Here is a 15066-nt window from a genome sequence, read left to right as displayed (position 1 = left end):
TAGGGTTCCTTCTGGATGTATGCCCAGGAGTGGGATTCCTGGGTCATATGGTATGTCTATTCCTAGTCTTTTGAGGAATCTCTATACTGTTTTCCACAGTGGCTGCACCAAACTGCATTCCCACCAGCAATGTAGGAGGGTTCCCCTTTCTCCACAGCCTCTCCAGCATTTGCCATTTGTGTATTTTTGAATGATGGGCATTCTGACTGGTGTGAGGTGATACCTCACTGTAGTTTTGATTTGCATTTCTCTGATAATTAGTGATATTGAGCATTTTTTCATGTGCCTATGCAACAATATCCAACTGTATAGCACAGGGAACAATATTCAATACCTTGTAATGGCCTATAATGATGAAAAGGAGTATATATACAAGTCACTATGCTATACAACTAAAATTAACACAACATTGTAAATCGACTATCCTTCAATAAAAAAACAAATAATAAAAATATTAAGTATTCCAATTCTTGAACACAGAATGTCTTTTCTTTTATTTGTGTCTTATTTAGTTCTTCAGACATGGTTTCCTCTTCCTGTTTGGACTTATTTTAAACAGTTTATTTAAAGTCATTGTCTAGAAGGTCCACAGTATGGGCTCCTTTTGGAACAATTTCTGTTTTTCTCCCCTGTGTATGAGTCATACTTTCTTGTTTCTTTGCATGCATGAATGTGTCAGAGCTTTTCAAAGCCCATATGGACACCTCACTCCCCAGCCTTTCTCCTCTAGCCAATAAAGCTAAGTTGTTTTTACTGCCCACACTTGGAGGGATGGGAACATTCTTAGGCAGAAAGGGCACAAATCATTGTTGGTACCTCCTGCACTAGCAGTTTTTCATGATTAAACACTTAATCAAGTTGTTGCTTATCACTGGCCATTTTCAAGTGAACTGAAATATTTGTTTAAAATAACATTGTCCAGTTTTAAATTTGTTTTCTGCAATGGAGAATCATCTAGCCTCAGCTACTATAACTGGAAGTAGTCTCTCTTAAACATACTTTTAACAGCTCTTTAAAAGATTTTGCTAATTCCATTATTTTTGTCATTTCTGGCTTTGTATATATTGACTGGTTTTCTCTTTCTTATGAGTCAAGTCTTCCTGCCTCTCTAAGTGTCTAGTAAATTTTGACTGTGTGTTACCTATTACTGATGCTGTGTTGATGAGCACCTGGATTCTGCTGCCTACCAGAAAACGATGTTGTGTTTTGTTACGGCAATAAACTTACTAGTAGATAAATTTGATCCTTTCAAGGTATATATTTTTAAGGTTTATTTGTTAGGACTGGACTAGAGTAGACTTTCCTCTGGTGCTAGATTAGTTCTATCCCAATATGTAGTATTTTGGTACTTCTATTTTATATTTGGAATGCTCTACCAGGTAAATCCACACTGAATATACGGAGCTTAAAAAATCTTCCATTTTTGAGCTTTTGGAGTTGGAAATTTTCTTGTACTGGAACTTTCTCTTTCCCTGTTAGTTGTTCTTTGCCAGGCTTCATGGAGTCCTGCTTTGTGCCTAAGCAATTTAATATTTAGCCAAAGATTCAAGGAGACCTCAATGCAGATTTCTGGATTTTCTTTTCTGCCCAGTAGTCTTCTTGCTGTGTCTTCACAAATTCCAGCCACTTAAGTAAACTTGAATTCTGAGCTTTATCTCTTCAGTTGAGTGAGATCTTCAAGTCTGTTTGAGCTCCCCTTCCTTACACCACAGTTCATAACGCGTCTCTAGGAAGAAATCTGGAGCAACCATAGGTAACCTTTTTTGTTTCCCCTTTTTCAGAAATTATAGTCCCGTTCTGCCTTTATGTATATTCACCATATTTTCTTCATTCATTCATCAGTTGATGGACACTTCGGTTGTTTCTGTCTGGCTATTGGAAATAAGGCTGCAATTAACATGGAGGTGCAACTATCTCTTTGAGACAGTGATTTCATTTCCTTCAGATATACACCCAGAAGTGAAATTGCTGGATCACATGGTAGTTCTACCTTTAATTTTTAAAATAACTTTCATATTGTTTTTCATAGTATCTGAACCAATTTACATTCCCACTAACAGCGAACAAAGTTTCCCTTTCCTCTACATCCTGGTCAGAACTTGTTCTGTCTTATCTTTTTAAAAACAGTCATTCGAACAGGTGTGGGGTGATATCTCATTGTGGTTTTGATTTGCATTTCCTGATGATCAGTGACTTTGAGCACATTTTCCTGCACCTGTTGGCCATTTGAAAATCTCCTTGGAAAAATATATATTCAGGTCCTTTGTCCATTTTTAAAATTATATGATTTGGTTTTTGTTGTTGTTGGTAAGTTCCTTATATATTTTGCATATTAGCCCTTTATCAAATACATGACTTGCAAATATTTTCTCACATTTTGTAGGTTTCTTTTTCATTCCTGCTCCGTGTTTAATTCAACATCTGAAACAGTTATTCTTTATTTTTTTCCAGTGTTATAGTTTCTTGCAGTGGGATGGCTACTACAATTCCATTTACTTTGGGGAGGATTAATCCAGTTCCATTTGCCTTGTCATGTTAAGTTGTGAAAATCCTATCCTAGACTTTTGAAAGAGCATTTTCACTCATTTCTAGACTGTCATTCAAAAGACTAGACCCCACCTCCCATATGAGTCATTAGAATAAAAAGTCAACATGGCCTCCTCTAAAATATCCTTTCATTCCCACTTCTCAAGGGATGAGCACTGAATTCCTCCAGCTAAATTTATTGTCTTAAACACTGATTAGCCTCTGATTTTTAGCAATTTGGATATGTTTTTGCCTTACTTCTCATTTTCTGCCCTTCCGTTATAGAAAGAATGAGAAGTTTCAAAGGTCTGTACTGTCAGACGGATAACATTTCTATTTTAGACTCTATGCCTCATTAGATGTGTGTCTTGAAATGTTACAGCATCTCTACAAACTTTCTTATCCTCATCTATGAAGTGGAAATTACTATTTAACTTTACAGCATTGTAGTAAGTGTTCATATCTATACCACGGTATTTGGGACAGAAACTGGCATATGATAGATTCATGGTAAATGTGAATTGCCATTATTTTTGCCTCATGTCTCTTCCTCTGTTCCTCCATTTATACTTCCCCTTCCATTCTTCTTCTTTCCTTTCATTTCCCCCGTTCCTTCCCTTCCCTTCCTTCTCCTTCTCCTTCTCTTCCTCCCCTGCCCCTTCCTCCTTAGCCTCCTCCTTTTTTGTCTATGATGCCTAGTAAAAGACTGGATATACAGTAAGTATAGCTAATAGAGCAGGGCATTCCACCGTCAAGAGAATAAATACAAATGTTTAAAAAAGGATTCTTTATTTCTTGTAATTATGTATTAGTTTTTCCATTGCTTGCTTGTTTGAGCGATTGATTCATTCATTCATTTAAATTTACCTCACACAAAATGCCAACTGGCTCTCATTTGCCTTTGTTTCTTACTGGAAAGAAAAGCCCACCTTGACATGAGTGCTGCTGGCAAACCTTCCACCCTTACACAGAGTGCCCAGCTCAGCTGTGTGGTACATGTAATCCTTCTGCCTGGCTGACCCAAGTATGTCTCATCCCTTTTAGTTCACTGAACACAACCCTGGCCCATTTCCAAAACTAATAAAGGGAGGGCACTGTCCTGCTGCAATGATATCTATTCAGTCTCCTGCAACACAGCCCTCCATTCTCCCTGGACAGGTCAGTCATGAAGCCTTATTTAATGGCCATTTCCATCCTTCTGATCCTGGTTCATAAGACTCCAGGTAACTCAGGCCTCTCTCAAAGGTTCTGGGGTCTCGCTTGTGGTATTGGTATCTTGGTAACCTCTCAGATAACCCCTACTCACATATAGTAGGCACAACCTAAAGCTTATCTGGTCTCAGATTTCAGATGTTACCCCCAAGGTTCATCTCATGTCAAGATCTCCCCTGGTTTTGCTCTGTCAAGTCAAATTTTAGAGGCTGTTGTTCCTGTTATTCCTGGGATAGTGGCATGTTGAAGCATGAAGCATTTTAGGTAATGCTGTAACTGAGATGGAAGCTTGATTCATGGATTGTTTGTGAGAGATTGGATCCAAGTTGGGGAGTTATAGGAGGAATCAATGGTAGTTTGGAGTTTGGAGAGTGAGTTGTGGTGGGGATGGTATGTGACCTTAGAGACAGAGTAATTTGAAAAAATGAGTGGGGATCAGGAGGGGGTGAGCAATTCTATGTACAGAATTGGGCTGGACTAATGTTTTGTTAGAGTCTGGAGAGAGAATGGTACTTATCATTGAACTGAGCTGGGGGTGGAATTGAGTAGAACTGAGAGTGAGTGTAGAGCGAAGTTTGTTGTCGGGCTGTATTTTGGATAGATGCTATGAACTGGGGTTGGGTGGCTTGTCTACTGTTGTGTTTGTGTTAAGTTTTATAATTGAGACTTACGTGGTTATCAGAAGAGATAGGGCTGGGAGTTGTAGATAAGTGTTTGGTTCACACCAGTGTGTATTCAAGCAGGGCATGTGTGGAGGTTATGTAGGCAGGGGTTGGCTTAGCCTGAGTTTGGGGGGTAAATAAAGTTGAGTAGGACAGTCAAATTCATCACACAGAGCTGTGTCTGTTGAAATGAGGAGAATGGATGCTGGGTGAAAAATATTCACTCATATTTTCAAATTCTTAAAAAAAGTTTCTTGATTGTGATTTTTCAGGGGCACTGAAGAGCAGCAGATATAACTGTAGGCAGTGAGGATAAATGAAATCAGGGAGCTGGAATATCCACAAGGATGTTCCATAAAACCTCGGAATGTACAGAGGGCCATGGGGGTAGTCTCAGCACAACCCTGCAGAAAACCAAGGTTGCTTCTCCTTTCTTGGGATTCAGTTCACAGTCATCGTGTCTAGGTTTCTCCTCTTCCTCTTTCTCCTCCCTCTCCTTCTTCTCCTCCCCCTCTCCTTCCCTTCCTCGTCGTCTTCCTACTTCACATTCACCTATCCCTTATTTCTCACCCTGTTTCATCCTATTTACTTGAGATACTCTTGTTCTCATGTTCAGGAAAGCTCAGTTCCCACGTGGGAACAGTAGAAACCACAGGTGGGTTTACAAAACACACAACAAAAAAGGAAGACAGGACTTATGCTTCAAAAGTGGTACACGGTGCTGCTTCCTTAATAACTATTTAATATGTCCACCAGGTGGAATTTATGGGCAGGAACAGTTCTGGACAAACTTTTCTGGGACAATCAAAGCCATTTTTTCCTTTCATCATCCCAGACATATACATAGGAAATTAAACTTTCTGAAAGCCAAGCCTCAGTCTTTTAAATTTATGTATTACTGATACTGAGCTGAGTGCTTTGCAAAGGATAGATTTTGGTAAATGTTTATTGATGTATATAAGTAGGAAAAACAGTAGAAGGTGGACGGAAGAGGATCATGTTTGGGGGGCATATGTGGCAGAGCAATCATGTGTCACATTGATTTTGACTCTGGATGGAGCTCTTAGGAAGAGTCAAAAACATTATGTTTTGGTTTTTGATTTATGATATTTTAATTTGCTCTTAAAACAGTGTGGAAAAATGAGCTGGACAATGTCCATGGGTGAACGTGAGAAGGTCAGGCAGGGTTGTGGCTCTCAATTCAAGCAAAAGCTTGTAAGTATTTTCTGCGAAACTCTTGCAAAGCACCCTTGCTCTGGCTTCTCCCTAGACTGATTAAATCAGAATCTCTAGAGATTTGATGTGAATATACTTAAAAACTTCCCAGGTTACTACAAAGTATGACGTATCTTACTAATCTCCTTCTTCACAAACACAGTTGAGATTTTCTGATCTGGTCCAAGCTCTCTCATTCCCATTTCTCTCTTGGGGAGACCAGGTCCAGAGATCCAGAGGTCCAGAGGTCAGGAGCAATGCTGGGATTCAAGACCCAGTCTCTTCTGACTTCAATTTGAAGATGGAAGGATCATCAAAGGTGTTAACTTGATGTGTTACATTAACTTGGATGTTACAACTTATGACACCGGGCAATATAGAGTCAGAACAGTTGCAGGAGTGAGAAGCTATAAATATCTATGACAAAACCTTCCTTTTTAAAGCCACTATTAGCAGAATTCTCCTGGGGCTGTCTTGACCTGCTTCCATGTGGAGAGGAAAAGTCAACTTGCCTGATCCTCACTCTTGCTATCCATGTTCCCATCCATCCTCTGGTGACCACTAAGAGGAGCTCCTGGGTGTCCCAGTTTCCATGTAGTGTGTTTGGGAGAGAAGGGAAGTCCTCCAGTTCAGATGCTAGCCAGAAGAGTGCGTGTGTAACTCTGGGGAGCCCCCTTGCACCTCCTATAACTAAGATGGTGCCAAAAGAGAGCTAGATTCCACGATGGGGTTTAGGTAAAGTCAGAGAATGAGAGGGGAAAAAATGCCTCAGTAGCATACGCCTCATAGCACTTTGGTACTGGTGTGTATATAAACTGCCCCAGAAACTGGCACTCAGATCCAGAGAAGGCACTCAGTTGCTGCTGCCTCAGCCAGTCTGCTGGTTAACCAGAGGAAAGAGGTAAAAAATGGCAGCCCTTCATCCATGCTACAACATCATGGTCTCACTCCGTTTCCTACATTAGTCTCATTCTCTGACTTTACCTAAACTTCGAAAATTTTATTTCCTCTTGTCAAAAAAAATTAATAAAAGGGTTTTTTTCCATGTAGGAAATAACATTAAACATGCTTGTTCCAATTTTTATTAATGTGGGTGGGCACTGGAGGCCCCTTCATGAATAGCACTGGATACATGGCCTGGCACAGAGTGAGTGTGGATAAATCGATGTGTAATAAAGGGATGGGTAGATGATTGAAAAGGTCCTTGAGTACTGAACGATGGGTTTTGAGCTATCTGTTGAAAGCTGTAGAAGGCCTTATGCCTGCAGACATCATGCAGGAAGGTGCCACCCTCCCCCAGAAATTCTATCACACAGAGGGGCAATGTGACACTGAGAAGAAAGAGCATGGTCTCTTATGTAGACCAGAAATTGCATTTTAGCTTGGTCAAGTACCAACTAGGGGAGTGTGGATCGACAAGGTCTCTCTTTGAGTCTCAGTGTTTTCATCTAAAGGATGGAGATACCAGAAGGATTTTATGAGGGTTCAGTGAAATGTCATTTGCAAAATGCCTGGCATATAGTACATGCTGGACACATGGTAGTGATCATTAGCATTATTTTCTTTCTAATGGCTCCTTTGTCTTTGAAAGACCCAACAGATAACTAATACTACCCATGACTAATATTTATAGAATGCTAAGTGTCACAAACTTTGTCATTGGGGTATTTTCAGCTGAAGGGCCTGCATACACGCGCACTTATCTAAATGACTGATGCATAGCCATCAGTATTCACAAATTAGCCGTATGTGGGAATCTGTGTATAGGCTCAACTTATTGCACACATGTGCCTGTGTGTGTGTTGCTGTTGCTCTACGCATGTACATACAGTGCCTGTTTTTGCAGAGCCAATGTACAAAGAGAAGTATGTATGGTACCTACTTGCTCAAATGTTTCAAACTACAAAGGCATGTAGGCACTCAAATAAGTGTGCCCCACCTCGGAGTAGATCCTGGCAATCTCTGATGAGAGCTGGGTGTGAGGAGCAGGCACCTGTGCGGGCACTTGAGGACATGTCCAATATGTGCTCATGGTGGCAGCCCTTGAAGTGCTGGACTTTCAGGAAAAGACTGTCATATCAGCACCACTGCCCAATATTTAATTACTTCTTATTACGTGCCAGATACTTTTCTAAGCCAGTATCTGTGTTAATTTCGTCATCACAAAATCGTTAAGAAGTTGGCGTTACTATTATGCCTGTTGTGAAGATGATGTAATGGTGGACCAGAGAACTGAGGTAACTTGTTCAAGGATGAAAAGCTCTAATGACACAGCTCTGATTTGAACTGAGGTGCTTTTGATTCCAGATCTGTGCTCTTAATATTCTTAGGGCTCGTCTTTAAATCATGCCTTCCCACTCCTATTACCACTGCCGCACAGAAACTAAATATAGCTATGTTTTTCCCAGGTGGCCTGTTCAGATCCTTCTACGGCAAGAGCCAAGAAGAGCCTTGGAATCCATGCCAGCTATATGACGGCATGTGCCGAAATGCCTGCAGAAAATACGAAATCCAATACTTAAGCTGTCTGAACGATCAAAAGTGCTGCCTGAAATTTTCTATGAAAATAACCAGTTCTAACAATGTAAAGAATGGTTATGACTCCAACTCCAACTTATCACTTAGAAACCCTTCAAGCCACTCGTAAATTTGAGTATCATCAACCTTCCCCCCTCCTAGGGTAACTCCTCTTCCAGCTGGAACACTCTTCCCATAAAAATGCATTCCTTTTCACGTGTGTGTCTTTCATCTGTGAGCAGTCATTACTAGACAGGGGTAAGTTAGCCTGGGAGCTGGGGAGCCACGGAGTATAGGAAAGGGCACTGACCAAAAAAGCAAATAAGATGCTAGGATAGCTCAGTAGATGTTGAAGAAAGGGAGGAGATCATGTTTCTGCTCTGCTTGGGTACCACGAAGAGGGCTGTGATTTGTTCTGGAGGCTGTAGAGGGAAGGTGAAAACTGGATTGAGTCTGGATCATCCAGTGAACATGTAGGGGAGATCACTGAGTCCCCTGAGTAAACATTGAAGGATCGGGACAGGGACGATAGGGTTGGCTTTTACATTCAGAAAACTATCCTGATATATTTGATATGACATGGTGTCTTCAGGAAAAGCCAGAACCAGACAGAAGGATGGCTGGAATGGAGTGTAGGAATCTACTGAACAAATTAGAACAAAGTTTTCTAAGTCTAAATGATAGAGCTGTTGGAAAGTAGAATAAGCAGGCTTGTCCCTGGGGACTTGGCCAGTTTTGAGGCTGGAGGAAAATTTCTGGGTATGGGGCAGAGATCGTGGTGATTATCATACTTGAGAGGGATTTGGAATGAACACTTTACCTGATGAACTTTACGATCCCTTCATTCTTGAGGACTGAGGAATATTGTTTTCCCACTGCAAACTCAGTCACAACTAGTATTTGACATGCTGTGGAATTTTCATTGTGTTATGTATCCTCCTTTTCCACAGCTGTCTCATCTCTTTCCTTTTTTGAACCCAAACTTCTAGAACTAGTGTTCTCAACTAAGTTCCCTAAGTTCCAGGTTCCTAACTCCACCTCAACTAAGAGAAATCTGGCTTTTATGCTTATCATATCACTGAAAGGGCACAGATTTTACTCACCAATGCCTTCCTTGTTGAAAAACTTTAGTGTTTTTATGTTTTTACCATTTACTTTGCCTCTAGCTACCCGTTCACTGCACTGCCCTTAATCCTTCCTTGAGATTCTTGTTTGCCTTGGCTCCTGCTCTCTGGGTGCTACTTTCTTAGCCAATTTTTTTGGGGGGGTTCTTCTTCTGTCACCTGCCCCATAATATTTCTTTGCCACCTTTCCTGTCTTCTCTCTTTTTCATCATAAACACTTAACCTGTATTTCTCATTATTAGACAAATGACAATCCCAGCCCAAACCAATGGGTCAAAGTCCATGCACTCATTAAATGACCAATTTATATAGTTGGATTTTAGTTTTTATGGGACTTAGAAGCTTAATAGAAAAATTCAATAATGTTGAGAGCTTTGAGATTCAGTGACATTCAGACATGTTTGACAGAGATTAGAGGCTTGGCAGAACCAGGTTTCAAAAAGGGATGCAGACATTTTTGGCAGAAGTAGCATGATTAGACCCAAATTTTAGTGTTTGGAAGAAAGTGTTGGTTCTGGGTTCAGCACTGTAGTTGAAATATAACATTTCTAGACTTTCTACTTTCTATAGTATTTGTAGAGGGAAAACTGTTGTGGGATTCTAGGTTTAAAAAACAGATTCCCATTTCCCTGGTTTCTACATGTCTCAGAGAAAGAAACATGAATATAAAGACAGAAGGGTTTGTCCCCTGTTCCCCATCACTGCTCAGAAGTTAGGAGATTTTGGACAAGTTCTGTATTTACATGTTCAACCCAGACAACATCTCTGAAGTCTAGACTTAACATTTTATATTACATATTTGTTATGTCCTCTTGGACTTCTCAGCCGTCTGAGACTCAAATGTCCTAAACTGAATTCCAAACCTGTTTGCCTGGCTTTTCCTTTGTTTTTCCTTTCTGATAATCGGCATCTACAATTCATTCTGTTGCTCAGTTTAGAAACTTGAGAGTCATTCTTGATCCCCCCAGTTCATCTCAAGTCACCATGTTCAAACCATTAAGATGTGCTTTTAGTTCCAACTCTCAGACTGATCTCAATTTAATGATGATATCAGCTTCGCAAAATCAAAAGGAGAGGATTCACTATTTTGAAAGTGAAAAAACTCAACCAATTAAGAGGTCCTTAATGTTTTATTCCCGAGAATGTACACTGTTACTCATTTAGGGATCTTCAGTGTCATATTCCCCTTTGCTCTTCTCAAAAGTAATGTGCTTTCCTTTGTTTTCAAATGTATCTTTGTCTACCTTTGTTTTTGATGGTTATCAGCATGCCCATCAAATGGTGTCTTTTAAGTCTGTCATTTTATAAGGTCCACCTCATTCTCCCTAGCATAGCATCAGTTCCTGTCATTCTTCCTTCTCGAGTTTCACTCTCTCCACTGCTCATCAACAAAGATCTTACAGGGATGTTAAGCTATATTACGTTATAAAAGAAAGCCTGTAATTTTGATGTGTTAATCAACAGGTGTGAAGTGAATTTCAGCCCCTGGCTGATAAACATTTACCTCCTTAGTTCTTGAAAAACATTTTTTTAAAATATGGAATTTGCATTTTACTCAAATTTGAAATATGTCAATTTATCAGTATCAGATACGAAATGCTAATTCAATATGACTGTATCTGAATAACTGAAAATAATAGATACCACCCAAATTAGTAATAAATCATTAAGACCTACATTACTAAAAAAGATTTCTAATAAATGGCAAACACTTAAGATTTTTGAATCTGGCCATTCTTGTGCAACCATTTGGCATAGTTTGTAAGATCCTAAGGAAAGTGGAGGTGGAATACAGAATGCGGACCGAATTCCCATATGGCCTTACTTTCAGATCCTCCTCTGTATTTCCCTCCTGTGGTCCAGGGATTCCATGGTTCCACACTTGAGCTCAGAAATGCTTTGTACTTCAGGTAGGAACCATCAACTGAGTTTGACTATATTTTTTGCCACCTCTGTTAACTCTTATTGCCTGTACCTGAGAAAAATCAGGTCTACTGTTTTTCAGGGTAGACTCTGCTCTGAATGGTCCTCAATCAAATGGTCAAGAAGACAGTTCCATCTCTGTTTAGCTTATTTTAAACTGGTATAGTATCACTTAGTATAATTTGGAATTGGTGATTAGAGATTACCTCCAAACTAGTATTATTATTTTTTTTTGCTTTATTCTGAGGGCAAGGTGTTCCAAAATATCTAAGAGAAAAATCTAGAAACCTTCCATTCTGGCCAACAAGTTAGTCGTGATATTTGTGGGAAGAAGAGGCTTACAAAAAGAAATCAAAATTCGAAATTCTGTTTTACAGATATGTAAGAGAGGCTGAAAAATATAACTAATGAAACCCAAAATGGGGAAAAAAGCCTTTTCAGGCACATATAGGTCAAACTCCCCCCTTCAAAAAACTCATTTGTATTGCTGACTTAAAAGCCAACCCATGACCAGAGTTTTCATATACCTCCAGATTTTCTACAGAAAGGTTTCAGAAACTCTACAGTATTGCCTCACTATAAGTTAAGCCCTCAAAGCATTCTTACTATAATTTCTTAGTGTTCAAAAGAATACATCCTAGATAATAGTAAATAGGTGTTATTCCACTTAGATTAAATACACCAAAGGATTTTCACCAGATTCACTCTATTTTAGGGAAATTGAATCACTTGTTGCTCAAAACATAATAGATGAAAAGAAAGAACTCTCTTCTCAGAGTATGTTTGGGAATACAAAGGCATGGAGGAATTGATTGTATTTTAAACAACAAAACTGAATCTAGAAGGAGGCACTTGAATAGATGCTAACATTAAATATAGGCAACAAACCTGTATGCTAACATGTAAGGTAATCTTTATGTATAGATAAATAGATCTATTCCTGTCAAAGATAAAACAAAATAAAACCAAACACCACCCCCAAACAAAAGCATTTTGGAGCATTACACATGCATTGTAAGCTTTTTGAAATAAAACTATATTCAGAAAGGCACTGTTATATCAAAAAATAGTTAAGAAAAATTATCAAACATTTGGAAGTAAGTAAAAGAGATTATTGGGTGTCCTTTCAGTGCAGAGTTAGAAATTATTTTGTGGATCCTCCTGGGATTAGAATTCTATTAAGCGTGTGGTCCTTTGAACAACTTTCCAGTGACTAGGCTATTTTTATTTATTTATTTATTTATTTATTTATTTATTTATTTATTTATTTATTTATTTATAATTTTAACTTTTTTTATTGATTTATAATCATTTTACAATGTTGTGTCAAATTCAATGTAGAGCACAATTTTTCAGTTATCCATGAACATGTATATATTCATTGTCACATGACTAGGCTATTTTAAAACTTTGTATGGGTAAAGGTCAATTTTCAGAAAACTGATATTGCAAAAATTCTTTTTTGAAAGTCATGCCAACTATTCCCATACATAACAATGCAAAGAGTCTTGATGCAATTGGATGAACTTGATTTCTGTTTGGTGGGAAAGTTTATACTGAATGTTATACTTTACTGCTCTTTAGGATATTAAACAGGTCTATATCTATTTGCAAATTTATTTCAGAAAACTTTTGATTGATTATATTCATCATTGTTCCTCTAAACCAGTCTTAACATCTTACAGGTTTTTTCATTATTCATTAGTCAAATGAAATCATTGACATTTGCTCATTTTATACTCACATGTGTCAGGTTTTTAACTTTACAAACTTTATATTGCACCCTATCCTTCATGACAATAAAGACATACAGGATGAAAGTATTAAACATGTAAAATTTGTATTTGTGCTTTGGTGATTTTTTGAGAGAAAAACAGTAATACTGAATGTCTCAGTATGAAATAATTATGTCAATTAAACTATTTTTAAATTAAGAATACATTTTTTTCCAGTAGAGTTGTAAAATCTTAAAGAGAAATTTAATTTTGCCTGATGAACCAATCTGTAGATCAGTAACTGGCAAGGTATTTGGATCTCAGATCAAAGTCCCCCAATAGATGGACCACTCTGTTGTTGATACAGTCCAATTTATTAGTTTTTTATTTAATGGTAGCATTTTCTCGGTTTTTGAAAAGAAATTCTTTCCTACAATAGGGTCAAGAACATATTAACCTATATTTTCTGAATACTCAAGTTTGTCTTGTTCATCCTTATAGCTCCAGCTGTTCCCAGATGGTCTGGGATAGAGTTGGCATTCAGTAAATATTAGTGGATAAATGAAAGAAATTAACACATTTCAGGCTTGCTTTTGACACCTATAAAGTTTTTAAAAATTTACTTTTTAAATGGAGATTTTTTTACTGGGACATATTTTTCTTATTTTTTTGTATGAGGCAGGAATATAACTGTATCTTCCCAAGTATGACCAAATTTTATAGCTCCGCTAATTGACTAGTCTCTTTTTTATACTGATTTCCCACCTATGTTAATCATACATCAAAATTCTTTATACGCATGATCTATTTCTAGGCTCCCTATTTTGTTCCATTGGTCATTATGTTTATCTCTGCATCAAGATTTCTCTATTTTAACAACTATATAGTCATGTAAGTAGTTCTAATATATGGTAGGTTAAGTCATCATCCCGATGATTTTTCTCCAGAAGTTTCTTGGCAATTTTTGACCTTTTTATTTTCTTACTTCCTGAGTAGCATTGATACTACTGGTTCACAAATCACACTTTGAGAACCCATTCTTGGGAACCCAGGGTAAGACAGTTGACGTCGAGTGGTCCTAGAAAGCAGAGTTTTGAATGGTATTTGGAGTTGGATTTTCCACTTGTTTGAAAGGAATAGGGATCTTATTATTAGTGGTAAGCAGGGTGCTAATTACCCTTGGCACATAGTAGCATCACTATTACTAAAACTTCCACCTGTTTACATGGGATGAAATTCAGGTGGACAATAATGCATTGTAAGGTCAAGTGGCCACTACACTAGATTAGCAATGGGGGCAATAACTAGAAGGAATAGAAGAATAATTAGGATTGTAGTGTAGAGTTGCTGGCAGAAATGCAGCTCCCCTTCTGTCCCACTGGAGAGGGGGCTTCCCCAGGTGAGGGCGCTTTTCCTCCTTCGCTGCTCTGTCCCACCCCATTTCCTTTCTTCTCCTACCTGGTTTTATGAAGATTTATCTTGTGCTTTCAATTGTACAAGATCTTCTGCCAAAGTTCAGTAGGTATTCTGTGAGAATTGTTTTACATGTTGATGTATTTTTGATACATTCACAGGAGAGGGTGAGCTTCCACATTCTTCTATTCTGCCATCTTGGAGCCAACGCATAATGTTTTTTACCTTCCATTTTCCTCCCTTTTCCATCCTCCTTCCCTCAATTTTCCTTTCATCTTTTTTCTTTTATCTTGATGGCTAGTATAGTGCTGGATATGCAGTAAATGCTACTGATTAGTGTGATATATTCTTGACAGGAGTATCAATAAATATATATTTTTTAAGTTTATTTAATTCTTATAACTACATATTCATTTTTTGTTTAGTTGATTGATTCTCTCATTCATTCCAATTTGTCTTACACAAAATACAAACTGGCTCTACTTTTACTTTGTCTCTTACTGGGAAGGAAGGCCCACCTCATCGTGGGTGCTGGCAAAGCTCCTACACTCACACAGAGTGTCCAGGATAAAGTATGGAATACATGTTATCTTTTTGCCTCACTGACTTCAGGTATGTCCCATCCTTATTAGTTCACTGCCCACAACCTTGGCCTACTTCTGAAACTAATAAAGCAAGACACTGTCCTGCTGCAAAGATTTCTATTCTGTCCTCTGTGGGTGCTCTTTATTCTCTCAGGACTTGGCAGTTATGAAGCCT

At 38.4% G+C, this 15066-nt stretch overlaps 1 protein-coding gene and 1 long non-coding RNA gene across 2 annotated transcripts in view; one reads left to right on the top strand and one right to left on the bottom strand.

The window, feature by feature from the left end:
* Positions 1-15066, bottom strand: part of LOC102531197 (uncharacterized) — a 142497-nt gene that overhangs the window by 26152 nt on the left and 101279 nt on the right. The window lies entirely within an intron of this gene.
* On the top strand, positions 3692-8262 carry DEFB116 (defensin beta 116). The gene is made up of 2 exons (XM_015237746.3): positions 3692-3749; positions 8024-8262. The coding sequence occupies exons 1-2, from the start codon at positions 3692-3694 to the stop codon at positions 8260-8262; spliced, it is 297 nt and encodes a 98-aa protein (XP_015093232.1).

The sequence above is a fragment of the Vicugna pacos genome, chromosome 19 (genome assembly GCF_048564905.1).
Source record: "Vicugna pacos chromosome 19, VicPac4, whole genome shotgun sequence".
Taxonomy (NCBI): domain Eukaryota; kingdom Metazoa; phylum Chordata; class Mammalia; order Artiodactyla; family Camelidae; genus Vicugna; species Vicugna pacos.
This window is presented reverse-complemented; position numbering and strand designations above follow the sequence as displayed.

Excerpts from the sequence above, each read along its gene's own strand:
- DEFB116 (XM_015237746.3), top strand. The coding sequence starts at position 3,692 with ATGAAGCCTTATTTAATGGCCATTTCCATCCTTCTGATCCTGGTTCAT. Across the intron at positions 3,750-8,023 it reads CCTGGTTCATAAGACTCCAG|GTGGCCTGTTCAGATCCTTC; the intron begins GTAACTCAGGCC and ends TGTTTTTCCCAG.